Raw genomic sequence first — 16,108 nt, 5'->3', positions numbered from 1 at the left:
TTTTCGGTTTAACTCGGTGTAGAATTTAGTATGTACTTGTGTCTTATCGCGTTTAAAATAAATTGCATGTATTCTCAGCCCAAAAATATTTAAAGTATTTAAAAAGGGATCTATAACTCACAGTTCAATATTGAGACTCAATATTGTTGGCAAATTGCGTAGACGTAATGATGGTAGACGACTGTATGGTTGGCCTTGGATTTAAGAACAATACCCCGAACAATACCCAATATTTCCTTAGCTTAAAGCGGTTTGAAAACCGAATTAAAACACCCTCGAATATACTTTATTATTATTAAACTTAAATTATAATTATAATTATAAATTAAAACTTAAGTTACAGATATATTTATGAAAAATATCGTCGAGCAAAACTGACCTTTTATAGTACTTTTCGATTTACTGTAGCTCATGCGATCGCATGAGTTTTCAGTGTTTTTGCCATGCGATCGCATGGCCGCCTTTTCTGTTTTTGTTTGCTAGTTCGTCGACATCAAATAGTGTACTGTAGCAAATAGTGTTTACTGTAGCAAATAGTGGTTACTGTAGCAAATAGTATTTCACTGTAGCAAATAGTGTTTACTGTAGCAAATAGTGTTTTCACTGTAGCACTGTAGCAAAATACGGTTTCACTGTAGAAAATGGTGTTTTACTGTAGCGACGTAATTTTTACTGTAGCAAATAGGGTTTTACTGTAAGAAAGTCGTTTTTACTTGTACATATATATATACATACATATAATTGTTCATGAATCGTCGATAGTAATCAAAGGTAATTGTATATATGAAACAGTTCTAAAATTTTGAGACTCAATCTAACAGACTTTGTTTAGCGTGTTAAAATAATAAATCGTATAGAGAATTGGTTTAAATAAGTCAAAAATTTTCGGGTCATCACACAAGACGTTTACAAGATTGGTGGAATTGGAACCGTTCCAGTCGGTCGTGTTGAAACCGGTGTTATCAAACCTGGTATGGTTGTCACTTTTGGCCCATCTGCTCTAATCACAGAAGTCAAATCAGTCGGAATGCATCACGAAGCACTTCAAGAGGCTTGACCTGGCGACAACGTTGGGTTCAACTTTAAAAACGTTGCTGTGAAGGATCGTAAACGTGGTTATGTTGCTTCAAACTCGAAAGATGATCCAGCAAAGGGTGCAGCTAGCTTTACTTCACAAGTCATTATCATGAACCACCCGGGTCAGGTTGGAAATGGGTATGCACCAGTGTTGGATTGTCACACTTCTCATATTGCTGTTAAGTTTGCTGAGTTGCAGACCAAGATTGATCGAAGGTCTGGTAAGGAAATTGAGAAGGAATCTAAGTTCCTTAAAAATGGTGATGCTGGGATTGTTAAGATGGTTCCGACTAAACCGATGGTGGTTGAGACGTTTTCTGAGTATCGTCCGTTGGGACGTTTTGCGGTTAGGGATATGAGACAAACTGTTGCTGTTGGTGTGATCAAGAGTGTTTATAAAAAGGACCCAACTGGTGCTAAGATCACCAAGGCTGCAGGCCTGCAACCAAGAAGAAATGAACCGATACTGTTATCAGACTTGAAGTTACTATGAATAAATGAATGAATGAATGAGTTAGGGGTTATCAGTTCATTTGTGTAATTTTGGATATTTGACTTTTTGTTGAATAAGATTTGTTTGTTGGTTCACCCTAAACAATGGGTGTAAACGAGCCAATTCGATTTTGATTAAATTTTAGGTTGGCTCGGTTTGAGCCTAGTATGATAGAAAGCTTGACCTCTCACTCGTAATCGATCTAGTTAGGCTCGAGCTTCCCTCGTTTTGAACATGATATATAAAATTTACAAACATGACCCTCGGTTCAGCTAGAGTGGGTCCTAAACAGCCGCCGCTGCAGCAGGAGCGGGTGTATATTTCTCCACCAGCAAAAGCTGGAATACGTCATGGAAGATCTGACTTCTTTCCTGGGAGGTCTCGCGATTATCACTATCAACATGGTGGAGATTTCAAAACAAAAATAAACTGTCAGTGTGGTACTTAATGATTTACTGTTATATTTTTTTTGTGTTATTACTTGAACCGAAGTTTGTTTCCCTACTTTTTAATAAATCTATCATGTGTTCATGTTTAAGTGATTTATAATATTCTTGTTTGGTATTTTATGGATAATTTATTATGAAGGTCATTCTATTCTGTATGCAGATTGAAGGTCAATCTGACCCAGATTGAAGATCAATCTGTACCCAGACTGAAAGTGCAGATTGAAGGTCAATCTGTACCCAAGATTGAATTCAGACTGTACCCTATATTGAAGGTCAGTCTGTACCCAGATTGAAGGTCAATCTGTACCTCAGTCTGTATGTAAATTGAAGGTCAGTCAACACATTTTGTGTTGTGATATTTTGTTTAATCAATACTAAATATATTACTAGTAATATGTGTCACAATAGAAGAAGGGCTCGTACATTTGGGCTAACAAACACTTAATAAGAGTTATGGATTTATCTTATCAAGCCCAATAAGTTGTTACAGTATAATACTAGTTTTAAGTATCTCTTATTACACTAAAAGTTTGCATATTTACCTTACTTTGATCAGTTTTGCTACAAAATCACCTGACTGGCTGACCTATTATAATATATGTTTACCATCAACTTCTTGTTTGCTTTAAGAAAATGATTTTACTGACCATTTAGTCAGTTATATTCATTAAAATCATAAAAATGTACCCATGAACATAGTTTAAAAATATAAATCAGCATGACGGTGAATCGTAATCTTGCTAGATCCAGCCGGTTTAACCATCAAATTATGAGTATGTTATAACAATTCATCATCACTGAAGATTCTTCATTTTCATAATAATAATGATCACATGAGAAACACCTCATCTATAAGAGAGGTCATAATAGTAACCAATACAGAAAAGTAGCAGAGGTCTGTAACGGAAAGAAAGAAAGATTACATACACATCAAGATAAATATAGATGCATAAACAAAAAGATATGAAGGGTCACGGATTAAGACATCAGAGAACACGAAACGTTAAACGTTTTACTCTTTGCCATCAGCGGCCCTTTAGATCATAGTTAGACCGGTGCTTGAGTCCCAACAACCTTAGACGACCCGTAGACAGAAAGATCAAAACCATTGCTTCTTTCTCAATTTGTTCCTTGATCCAAAAATAAGTGATCCTTAGTCCATCCTGTATTCATTATTCATTAACAGTGAATGTGAATGAGAGGATGTAATGAACTTACACATATATACAGAGATTCGACTTGGTAAAAAGTCAAAACAATAATTTTACAGTTCTAACCATGCAGAAGTCTACAAAAACATCCTATATCAATCATAAATCTATGTAACAAATGTAACAGGTTGTGGTCTTATTGTGGTCTAACAAGATGCTGAATCAAAAAACATATATAGTAATATGGAGACAAAGATATTCACATGCATATAAGACATATAATAATAACACATATATAGTAAACATAAGCATGGTGTAAGAGCTAACGGCCGAGAATAGAGGTTGTTGAAGTGGTGGGTCAATCAGCATATTTAGGTAACAGGTCAAATGGTGATCTGTCTGTTAGTTGAAACAAATCAGGTAGGGTTGGTTGTGTTGGCTGTATATGACCCAAAACCTTTTTGTTCGATTTTATTAATTTGATTGTAAATAAATTATTAGTGTGTAAGATGTGAATACAGAGTTCATAGAATATTAGAAAATTAAGAGGTTTTATGCACTGTAATACACCTTGGTCTACCTTTTTATCTTATTCAACCCATTTGACACGTTTCTTTTTTAACCAAATTGACTCGTTAAACATAAACAAAACTGACCCATATCTAAGTAACTGAGTAAATGCTCCACCTCTAACTAAGATAATACATCTTCCGTAAAAAAACTATTGAATTATATGAGCTGTGTTTTAAATGTATATCATGTACTTATGTACATGTTACAAGTATCCGTGCATCAAAGGTAAAAGAAAGAAATACTACCTTTAACCACATGGTAGAGGCCCACCCAAGCTTCTCTTTGATCAAAGTGTTGTCCGAGTTTCTACCACGTACACCTTCGGGTCCCGGAATGTGGTGAATCGGGAGCTTTTTATCCTCAAAACTGAGCACAATTTCAGCCATTTCATTCATGCTTACCATTTCATCACTACCAATGTTCACCGGTACAGATTAAAGGTCAATATGTACCCAGTTTGAAGGTCAATCTGTACCCAGATTGAAGATCAATCTGTACCCAGATTGAAGGTCAATCTGTACGCAGACTGAAGGTCAGTATCTATCCAGATTGAAGGTCAATCTGTATGCAGATTGAAGGTCAGTCTGTATGCAGATTGAATGTCAATCTGTACCAAGATTGAAGGTCAATCTGTATGCAGATTGAAATTCAAACTGTATGCAGATTGAAGGTCAGTCTGTATGCAAATTAAATGTCAATCTGTACCAATATTGTCTCAGTCCTTCCTCTATAAGGTCCTTCCTCTACAACAAAAAAAAAAAAAACATGTAATCTGATGAGAATGTTGTATACCGTTACAAACATAAGCTACTGTTTAATCTGGTCGTGAATGTCATTGCAACTTGAAGTGGCAAGATGGGCGGGCTGGTTAATGATTCATATCAGATTAAGCTGAAGAATGCTAGTTACAAGTACGGGTCAAAGTGGGTTTGGTCGAAGCAGTAACACCTTGTAACCCTCTAATTGGAATTATAAAACAGTGTATTATAAACAATGATTTATATCTCTAAATAAAATGTTTTAGGCGGTTGTAAAGCATGGATTTTTTAATTATTTAATTTTTGGTTTGTGTCGACGTTCTTCTCGTTCAACCCATTTGGTCTATTCCAGTGCAGATAAATCATCTAATTTGACCCATATTACACATTAAATAATTCACTTGAAGTAAATGTGTATTTAATTCACTAAGTTCATCAAGAATCCAAATAACTAGCAATACCAATTTGGATTCAACTCGAGAAAAAAAAATGGGTCAACCCATCATGTAACAGGATTACCCATTCACCCAATTACCCAAACCACCCCCATAATGCAAAAGTTAAAATACATAAATAAATGTACACTTCCATTCAATCCGTCGCATAACAGTATTACCGTTCACCCAAACCAACCCCATTTGCAAAAAAAAAAAAAGTACATCAAAGTAGATATTTCAGGTCAACCAAACTTGTAACAGGATTACCCGTTTACCCAAACCACCCAATAAAATAAAAAAGGTGGATTATTAATCCAGACGTGACATAATTGACCACAGTAAAATAAAAAGAGAAAAAATGTCTTAAGCACAAAGATTAAGGGGTAAAAAAAAAAAAGCAAACCTTAATCTGCATCAAAGCAGCTGCAGAAGTAACCTTCGTACAGCACTAATAAGATATAAGTGTAAAATAGTTAGTTCAACAAAAACATGAAAGTTGTATTGCATAATAAGGTAGCATTTTACAGTATATTACCTCAAGTAGAAGACAAAGTATATGAACTTCTATCTTTGATAACGGTTGATGAGACTTATTGCGTCTTTCTAACAGATCACTGAGCAAAGAACTAACTTTATTAACCATAATAAGTTGGCTTCCCAAACATTTGAGCAGATAATATACTTTCAGCTGCCAAATCATGTATACAGGTCAGTATAAATGACTAAGGATCAGTAATAAGTATTTAAAGATATTTGATACCCGTGACGAAACTTGTTAATCCATCATTTAGTAAGTAAACGGGGGTCCCCGATTACATGTGGGAAAACCCGATACCCGACAGTAAGTAAGGTAAATGGAGACCCTCCGAGTATGGGTTCGGGTTTGGGACAACATTTCTTAAGCGGGTTCGGGTATGGGATTACCTAAACCCGACCCAAACCCGGCTCGATGCCATCCCCAGATTCAAATGTCGATCTAAATGTCCATCTAGTGAATTCACATTCATTTTCACCAGTAAATTCACTTAAACGTTCATCTAGTTAATGCACCTTCATCTAGTAAATTAACATTCATAAATCACGCATTTATCATAACATAACATCAGTCATTAGTAGCCTACAGCCCTAGCCAGGTTGTTGAAGAACACATTATACGCAATTTATAAAATAAGAGTGTATGACTAACCAACTAGCAAGCTGACCGAGTAACCTGAAAATCCACTTGAATCGATAAAAGCAGCTGTAAGAAACACTGTACAACATCCATCGAACGCTTCCATTAAACTCCGCGGTTCGTTAAACTTGGCCACAACTATTCCTAACAAATTGTTACTTAATGTTTCTTCAATCTCGCTTAATATGTGCATATATCTGCAATTTCACAATTAATTACTTCCACAACTATTTAATCGATTAACACAAGTATTAGATCACAAAATTAAATTAAATACAGTATAAAAGTAATTAACAGATTAATTTTTGTTTACCTTGATTATCTTCGATGATACGAACTGAATAACCTCTGATTAAGAGTTGTTTAACAATTGCGATGCTAAGGAAAGAGACGGCGCTAGTAACACAAACGAGCTTATGGTCCAATGAATATTCAGTTTTGATCAAAATAGTTATAAAGAAATCTGGAATTAGTTTATCCCCAATCCCTGATTTGTGTTTGCGATCTAAGAAAAAAATGATTTTATCCATGATCCATAATTTGTGTGTAGGAATTATGATATGATGCGATATGACGAGTATACCCTTTCAGTCAAAAATTGGTCGCACTGATGGAGGTATCAATTATGGAAGATGATCCTTTCCCACTACATTTTGATCATCCACGCCAAATAAATAAAAACATCCTATTTTATCCTTAAATTACTTAAGTCAATTTCTCATTTATAAATAAGGGTAAAATGGACAATTTACATGATTTTAGTGTGGATGAATCAAAACCTAGTGTGACAGGATTATCTCCCATCAATTATAATGAAAATAATATAGTACTATGAGTTCTCTCCCTACTCAAGTTCTTTCTTGATCCTTTCACTATATATATATATATATATATATATATATATATATATATATATATATATATATATATATATATATATATATATATATATATATATTATATTATAAAGCGCGTGCCAATAATCCTACGTGTCAGTCTGTTATTAATTCTTGTTAAATTTGTTTATGTATCGGCTTGTGATTAACTTATAATTTATAGTAATTATTCTATACAATATATTTAAAGAGATTCCAAATCAATTAAAACTTATCCATACATTTATTTATTATTAATTAAATATAGTATAAAATTATACATAATTTTTTAAGAACAAAATTTAAAACGTGTCACAACCATCGTCTATTAATAATTGTAACCCCAAATGGATTTCGTGTGTATTAGCATATGTTGATGCAACCCTTATTAAAAGGGTTGTACTTAAATCTATATCTATATCTATCTATCTATATACATTATTATTTTTTATTTTAAATGCAAAATAAGATTTCATTAGAAAATAGGAATACAGGAGCCTACCTTGTATAAAGGCTATACAAGTCAAATACAGCTAACATCAAAAACTGGAAACAAAACTATCACGAAAACTAGAGGGTTGACAACGAAGATTAGCTTTAATCAGAGTAATAATACGACCAACGAAGATTAGCCATGATCATCGAGAACTAGTGGGTTGACAATCCATTGGTTCCTATCCAGATTTAGACTTTTGCATCTCGAGGATATCCATAAGAAACTTAAAATTTGAACCTCGTTTGCCACCAGCGGGACGTTCCAATCCTTGTTTTCAAATATTCTCGAGTTCCTCTTTTTCCAAATTGTGTATCCCGTCACCCATTCGATTGCTTGCCAAATTTTAGAGGTGATGTGATTCGAATTCGACCCGTTTCCGTTGAACATGTCGTTCAAGTTTAAATACATAAGGTTGCCCAAATTACACCATCTAAAAATCCTAGACCACATATCCCTTACCTTGGAGCAATTTAGGATCATATGTTCAATCGATTCCGGTTCGTGCTTGCATATGGGACATAATACCGAGTCGAGGTCAATACCCCTTTTGTCCAATTCCAATCGAACCGGCAATCTACCTCGTTTTAGTCTCAATATGAAGATTTTCAATTTTTGAGGTAAGTGGTTATTTCTCATTGTGACAGTAGGCGAAACATGTTGGAGCAGAATAACATTGTTTAAGATATCCGTACAGGCTTTAACTGTGAAGATGCCGCTGCTGTGAGACAACCACGACCATGAGTCCGGAGCGTTGGTCAAGCCGTTGAAACTGCTCAAATCAGAAGAAAGTAGAGCAAGTTCATCGCTTGTTCTTCATGTGGGTTCCCTGGACCAAGACTCGATTAGCTTCCTTTCGGACCCCGCCAGCCATAATCGATCGGCAACTGTTGCATCCTGGTTTGTATCGAGTCGAAATAATCTGGGGTATTTTTCGCATAGCAATTCAGACCCATGCCATCTATCCTTCCAAAAGTAAGTCCCCTGCCCGTTTTCAATGATTCTGACAAACGAAGCCGCAAAGTTGATATTGAGCTTCGTGAAGTGTTTTTCCACATCTATTATTGCACCCCAAACCGAATTGTTTCCTGCATCTACACGAGAAGAGGTGAAACCCAACCCGCCATCCCGCCCATATATGCTTTTGATAACTTTTACCCAAAAAGCGTTTTCTTCCACACGAAAGCGCCACCACCATTTTCCCAATAAAGCCAAATTTTTAGCTTTAAGAGACCCGATATTAAACCCGCCCTTCTCATAGGATGAGAGAATGGTTTCCCATTTGACCCACAATAATTTGGAATTTTCATCCGACCCGCCCAAAAAAAAACTTACGGCGTAAACCTTCCAACATGTTGATGACACCCGCCGGAGCACGGAATAGGGAGAAAGCGTACAACGGGAGACTATTAAGTACCGATTTTATGAGAGTAAGACAACCACCAAAAGACATTGACCTCGCTTTCCAATCCAATAATCTTACCCGACATTTGTTTAAGTATGGTTCCCATTCTTTTAATTTTTTCATTCGTTGACCAATAGGGAGCCCGAGATAAGTTAATGGAAAGGTACCTGCACTACACCCGACCTGGGAGGCAAGATCTTGGATGGAAGTTAAGGCTACCCCGACCCCGAATAAGCAACTTTTTCCAAAATTAACTTTCAACCCGGAGATTTTTTCGAAACATTGTAGAATTTTCATAAGATTTAGAAGGTTCCTTCGACTCCAATCCCCAAATAATATGGTGTCATCCGCGTATTGGAGATGAGATACCACCACATCATCACCCCCAACCTTAACCCCTTTGAACAAATTTTTTTCGATCGCACTTTTGAGAAGAAGACTAAGACCTTCGGTGGCTAGAATGAAAAGATATGGAGATAATGGGTCACCTTGACGAACCCCTCGGCTTAACATGAATTCGTTGGTAGGGGATCCGTTGACAAGAATAGAGACCGAGGCCGAACTAATACAAGTATCAATCCACGCAATCCATCTTTCCCCGAATCCCATCAATCTCAGAATTCCTAGAAGGTAAATGCGGTTAACACTATCAAATGCCTTTTCGAAGTCCGCCTTAAAAACTAAACTTTTGTGTTTGCGAGCCTTTAGATTGTCAATTACTTCGTTCGCAATAAGGATGCTATCCAAAATAATTCGACCTTTAGAAAACGCACTTTGCTCGCTTCCCACAAGTTTAGGCATCACCTTTTTCAACCGATTTGCAAGGACTTTGGCAATGATCTTATAAAAACTACCGATTAAACTAATTGGGCGATAGTCTCCCAACCCCATTGGACTACTTTTTTTTGGGATTAGCGTGAGGAAAGAAGCGTTGCAACCCTTCGATATAGACTTTTTTCCCAGAGCCAATCAATCGCCGCCATGAGATCATCTTTTATGAGCCACCAAAATAACTTGTAGAATTTTAGGTCGGGCCCAGGAGCTTTCGAATCGCCACACTCATTAATTGCGTTCCATACTTCACTTTCGGAGAAGGTACACTCGAGATTAATGGATTCTGTTGGGCTTATCTTGTTGAAATTTAGGTCACGTAGCCCATCCATAATCGGGATTTCGCTGGATTGGTTGCTAAACAGAGATTTGTAGAAGTTGAAAATTTCATCTTTTACTCTACAAGGATCCTCCTGACAGACACCATCGATGTACAACCCCCTGATTCTGGTTTTGTTAAGATTTCGACGAATGGAAGAGTGGAAAAAACGAGTGTTATCATCACCTTCAGCAGCCCACTTTAACTTGTTCTTTTCTTTTAACATTTTAGCTTTCGTTTGGTCCAACTTTAGCCAGTCCTTTCGGGCTTTCATCCAGGTAACACGCTCAAGAATTGAGTGTTCGATCATCGGCAATTTTTTCCCATTCCATCACATATTTATGAGCCGCTTCGATATCTAAATCCAGGGATCCATATCTCTGTTTACTCCAGGTGCGTAGTGTGTTTTTTACATTCTTTAATTTGTCCCTGAAAATACAGTCCCTTTTCGTGGATGATACAGGAAGTTGCCATGCATCGGTGATGAGTTTCTCTACCTCTTTTTCTTCGAACCACCGGTTGAACAATTTGAATGGTTTGGGCCCGTAATCTTCATTCTTATCACTAAGAATAATGGGGCAGTGGTCGGATGTATTTCGATCTAAGGCGATTGTAGAAATGTCCCCCCATAAATTGAGAAACGAATCTGAGACAAGAAAACGATCTAATTTGCTAAGCTTCGAGCCGTCATCACTTATTCTTGTAAAGTTTTTACCAATAAGGGGGATTTCGATGAGTTCCATATTTTCGATGAAATCATTGAACATTTTTGCCCTTCTGCTGTTAATTTCACAATTTTTTCTTTCCGAGATGTCCCGAACTTCGTTGAAATCCCCACAAACGACCCATGACACATCACGATAGCTCATTAATTTTTCCAGGCTGTCCCACATTTTCTTCTTATCTGAGTCGTTGTGTGGTCCATAAACGTTAACAATAACCGTTTCCATATCCCTACCTGTCCAGTGGCCTTTTATGGCCAGGAAAAACTCATTGATTACCGATTCATTTACCTTAAAAACACCTGGATCCCAAATGGTTAGGAGTCCTCCCGACTTGCCTACCTTTGGTTTTTGCACAAAGTCGAAGTTAGAATCCCCTCAAATTATTTCAATGAACCTGCTTGAAACAGTATCACATTTGGATTCTTGAATTACTACTATACCCGGCTGTTCAGACACACGCAATTTCCTGAAAATATTAACCCTACTGGCAGCAGACTCATCGCCACCAAAGCTCCGTATATTCCATGATAAAATCTTCATTGAAGAAAGAAACATACGAAAGAGGAAAGAGTGATTTACTGAGCTTTTGAAGCCCAGCGAACCCCTAGCTTTTCGCCAAATTCTTTCAGACCCACACTGTTTTCTGAATAGTTGCTGGAGGTGGCAGTTTGCTTGCCCGAGAGTAAGGATTTGGATTTTGGATTGGCCCCGGATATCAATGAATTGGACTTAGATTTCTGTTTGGCTTTGGCAAATGGTTGCTTTTGCTCCAGTGTTTTTTTGGGATTCGAGCTTTCTGTTTAGCATGGAGTATTCGTGAAGAGGCTTTCCAACTCATTATGTTATTCCACGTATAATCTTTCTGGTTGTAATCACGATTTACCTTGGAACGAGTCTGATGCGAATTAGAGCAGGAAGTTTTCGATGTATGATCATGAGGGGTTTTCAGGCTCGGTTGGTTAGGTAGAGTATGGTCGACAGGCACGGAAGATGAAGGTGCAAAGGGGTACGGAGGGTTAGGGATATTGACAGGCGTAGCTGAGGCTTTAGAAAAACGTTGGGAATTTACGGAGAAGTGTTCAGAGGAATGTGGTTTATGATGATTTTCAGGACATGATAATCCAGTTGTGGAGGGCTCCATGGTAGTTTGAGTAGGAAACAGGATGTCAATAGGTTGTGAACGGGGGTTGACCGATTGGGCAGGTGAATTTGGTAGTTTAAACGCACGAATAGGGCTAGGAGATGAAGATGAACTACCTAAGTGTTGGTCGTGGAAGGCTTCGGGAGGGTGTTGAGTAGAAGTGATCGAAATGGGGGATCGAGGTGAGGAGTCGATGTGGTAGTTTTGAGTGCGAAAATGATGGTTCTTTGAAGGTGGGCAGGAAGAGTGGATGTGGTCGGATTTGGAGATGGAGTTGATCTTAGGGGAGCAATTGAGAAAAGGGTTGGGCGAATTTATATTTGGGTCAAGTTTATTCACCGAGTTGTCGGGGGTGGAAGGAAAAGAATGATGATAAGAGGGGCTATGAGAGTGACCATGATTTTGGTTAAGGGTATTGGGGGTTGAATTTTTGCAGCCAATGTGACAAGTGGATGGTTGCAGGTTCAAATTTAGATCATTTAGTGGGCTGGAAGGTGTAGATTTGGGGTGAGTCGAATTAGGGTTGGAAGCTGGGCTAGTAATTGAAATGGGCCTAGCATTTTTTGGGGGTGTATTTTTGGATGGGGTAGTGCTATTGTCTAGATGTGAGATATTGGTTGGGATTGGGCTTGTTGTTTTCTTGGGCCCAAATGTATTATCGGATGAAACATTAAGGTTAGGGTTTACCTTGTCAGTGTGATGGGGTCCACCTTTGTTGCCTGGAGAGTTATTGCACCGATTTCTTTTCTGACATCCGTTACAGTCACTTTTGGAATTCGTGCTGTCATGATTATTCTTTTTCAAATTTTTGCAGGGTTCCATGCATCTTGAGGCTTCATCTTCAGCACCCACTGGCCGGAGATTGGTCGGAATTACAAATTCCGGTAGAGCTTCGTCATCTGAGGGGATTTCAGAATCAGATTTGTAGAACGATTCCCAATCACTGTTGCTACCGTCATTGTAAAAATCAAGTTCCAATACATCTCCTCCTTCCTCTATGACATGTGCATAGATTATTGTAGTGTCCACTTTCGGCATGATATTCTGATTGATAAAGTTTGAGACTCTTTTTTTGATGAGGACACTACCAGCAATCAGATTTTGGTGTTGGTTTACGATTTCACAGTTTCTTGTGTCAAAAATGGGTCCCCACCAATAGGCAATTTGCTTAAAGGTGGTAGAATTCCAGCAGGATACCAGCACCCCATAGACATTTATCCATGTGAGTCTACCCGGAGATTGATATGAGGGCTTCCATTCACGAAGATTTGTGAGCCATCTTCGTAACCAATGACCATCATCATTTAGGATATTTTCAACAGGACTTCTGCAATCAAACATAAGCATAATTTCTAAACTACCCAGATATTTAATGAAGAAGTTGTTGAGGCCACCCTCCTCTAATAATTCCTGTAGTCGATGGAGAATGCCGATGTCTTTCGTTTCACCAATTAGACCGTTCTTCAGTTGTAAAGTATTTAAGTTGTTGTTTTGTACATAAAAGAATTTTGCATCAGAATGACCCTTTTCCGTAGCCTTAAGGTTTTCTTTTGTTGCAGGAAAAGTTGTGTTTTTTTTCACAGCACTTCCAACAACCACGTTAAACTCCCTTCCATCTCTGAACGAATCATGCCAGCCCCTTCTTGTTTCTGCAAAATTTCTGGTGTTTTGAGCTTGTGCCTTTCCATAACCCGAATGAGTTCTAACATTAGTGTGTCCTGAATTGTAGGGATTTTGCCCTTTTTCTTTTATGGCCTTGAAAGCTTTGATAGGCACATCATCTATGCGTATGTTGCAGAGTCTATTAGCAAAACCATCCGGGTCTTGAATATAAAACGTGTGATAATAATCCTACATGTTAATTTTTAATTTATTTAAAGTAAATAATCATATGTGTCATTTTCTTAAGTAATCTGAATTAAATAACAATAAAACTTCCTAAAATAACTGTCTTTATTAAACTGAATTAAATAAAAATAACTTTCTAAAATAACTCCATAAATAAAAGGTGTGTAGTTTTTAGTTTAAGATAATAATAAAATTCAAAATAATAAATTTAATATAATATAATATTATGATATGACATGACATAATATAATATTATATCTCCTATTTTTTATCTATTAAAAATCTTGCAGTTGTTACAGGCTCACGGTGTTTTATCGACTATTTGTTTTAAAATGGTTCAAATGGACGAGCTCATAATCTATGCGTTATTATTCAATACCAATAGTCTCGATACAGATATTATCAGTTATAAAGAGTTTTTTTCATTGTAATCTTCTATACATTATTATAAAGTGTGTGCCAATAATCCTACGTGTCAGTCTGTTATTAATTCTGGTTAAATTTGCTTATGAGGCGGCTCGTGGTTAACTTATAATTTATACCCGGTATTAATTATCATATACACTATATTTAAGGAGATTCCAAATCAATCAAAACTTATCCATACATTTATTTATTATTAATTAAATATAATAATTATCCTCTACACTATATTTAAGGAAACTTGGCCTATTAAATTGAGACGGAGGGAGTATAAGTTTTCTAGGAATAAAATTTTAAGAATTTAATTTGTAAAGTAAATCAAATTGTGATGGTGAATTAGTGATTAATATATAAGGAGTATCAAATAATTATTATTATACAACACAAAATATATTTGAAAAAAATTGTTACGGAGTATGTAAATATATAATTTAGCATTTTTTTACTAAATTATTAATATAATATGAATTTATCTAAAGATAGTCCTAAGGGCTATCTTTAAGACATTCTAGCATGCAAAAAATGTTTGTACCTTGATTATAACCACTCACTCCTTGCAAATAACTACCCAAATATACAAATGTTTATGCATAAAAATTTTCTTTAAGCATACCCCCTAAGGCTACAAATAGAAAAATTCATATAATATTCATCCTAATAATCTTATGATTACGGGCTTAAAAAACCTATCATTATCATTATTTTTATTCTATATCTAATGACGTAATAATTTTATATTTTAAATTACTTAAATAAATAATAATAATAATAATAATAATATACTTAATTAGAAAATATTAAATTTTAATTAGTTCATTGTATTTCAATTTTGAATTGAAGTCTTAAAATCCGCATGCTTATTATATTTAAGATAAGATTTAATAATTATTTTTTATTTAGTATTAAAATATCAGGCAAAACACGGGCTCTTTCATAGATGATTATCATGTAACAATTCTATTTTATTTACGTTTTCATGTTTCTAATTATAATTTACATTTGATCGATAACATATGTAATTGTCATCACTAATAACGATTTTAAAAAACTAATATTTACAATTTTCGTTCAACTAACGGGCTCATAAAGCTAGTATATATATAAATCGCTTGGGATATGTCACTCCACATTAAGTATTTCCACATGTCTCCTTCACTTTTAAAAGTGTCACATGTCACTACATTATATAATAAGATTTTTAATTTATTTGTTTATTTTTCATTGATATCTATTCCTAATATATAGTCTAAAATATAAAAATACATATATAAATAGTTTGAATATATAAATAATAAATATGTAAAGGAAAAAAGTTCCACCTCTTGTCTCGATATTAAACACGTTACCCATTTAGGAATGGCACCTGCGGATTGTGGGCGCGGATCCACTAGATCCATCATCCATATTCACGGATTTTTTGTCAACTCATTCGCCCGCGGATCTTTAGTGGCGGTTTGTTTTTAGATCCATACCCGTGCCCACGGATATTCGCAGGTCGCGAATTTTCTCACGGATCTTGTTCGTGAAATATTTATACAAAATAAATATTATCATTACATTACTTAAAGTGACATAAAAAACATTACAAATCACATGTCTATGATCACAATACAATAAAATGGGAAATACATAAGTTAATTTTACTTTTGTTTGCTAAAAAAATAAAAATTCAAAGTAACACATAGTTGGTTTAAACTGTTGTAATGTATAGATCGATCAGGGAACTTACGTTTTAGAACTAAGAAAGTCGTAGAAACTTTCAAATTCTATGAAAATTAATAGGAACACGTAGTGATTTTTACATTATAAAGAAATTATTAATTTATTATAAATGCATGAAGGATGATATCGATAAAAGAAATCAAGTAAATGCTTAAATTAATTAAGAGACTCTTCGGTAAACCATTAACTAATGGTATTAGGAATATAATAAAAT

The 16,108-nt window shown here is 35.7% G+C and overlaps 2 protein-coding genes and 1 pseudogene across 3 annotated transcripts; 1 reads left to right on the top strand and 2 right to left on the bottom strand.

Annotated features, from left to right (window-relative positions):
* The window catches only part of LOC139885870 (elongation factor 1-alpha-like), a 49,044-nt pseudogene extending 47,474 nt beyond the window's left edge, over positions 1-1,570 (top strand).
* Positions 1,571-2,821: 1,251 nt separating this feature from the next.
* On the bottom strand, positions 2,822-6,598 carry LOC139861966 (uncharacterized). Of its 2 annotated transcripts, XM_071850508.1 has the most exons (7): positions 6,426-6,598; positions 6,125-6,309; positions 5,474-5,626; positions 5,342-5,386; positions 4,449-4,486; positions 3,989-4,154; positions 2,822-3,182 (listed from the first exon to the last, which is right to left on the bottom strand). In XM_071850508.1, the coding sequence occupies exons 3-7, from the start codon at positions 5,579-5,581 to the stop codon at positions 3,045-3,047; spliced, it is 495 nt and encodes a 164-aa protein (XP_071706609.1). In that variant the 5' UTR covers positions 5,582-5,626; positions 6,125-6,309; positions 6,426-6,598; the 3' UTR covers positions 2,822-3,044. The 2 variants fall into 2 exon arrangements, with proteins under 2 accessions (XP_071706609.1, XP_071706601.1); XM_071850500.1 differs by lacking the exons at positions 6,125-6,309; positions 6,426-6,598 and having other exon boundaries at positions 5,474-5,732.
* A 1,698-nt stretch (positions 6,599-8,296) lies between these two features.
* On the bottom strand, positions 8,297-9,776 carry LOC139885859 (uncharacterized). Its single transcript, XM_071869619.1, has 2 exons — positions 9,053-9,776; positions 8,297-8,886 (listed from the first exon to the last, which is right to left on the bottom strand). The coding sequence occupies exons 1-2, from the start codon at positions 9,774-9,776 to the stop codon at positions 8,297-8,299; spliced, it is 1,314 nt and encodes a 437-aa protein (XP_071725720.1).
* Positions 9,777-16,108: the final 6,332 nt, after the last annotated feature.

This window comes from Rutidosis leptorrhynchoides, chromosome 1 (genome assembly GCF_046630445.1).
Source record: "Rutidosis leptorrhynchoides isolate AG116_Rl617_1_P2 chromosome 1, CSIRO_AGI_Rlap_v1, whole genome shotgun sequence".
Taxonomy (NCBI): domain Eukaryota; kingdom Viridiplantae; phylum Streptophyta; class Magnoliopsida; order Asterales; family Asteraceae; genus Rutidosis; species Rutidosis leptorrhynchoides.
This window is presented reverse-complemented; position numbering and strand designations above follow the sequence as displayed.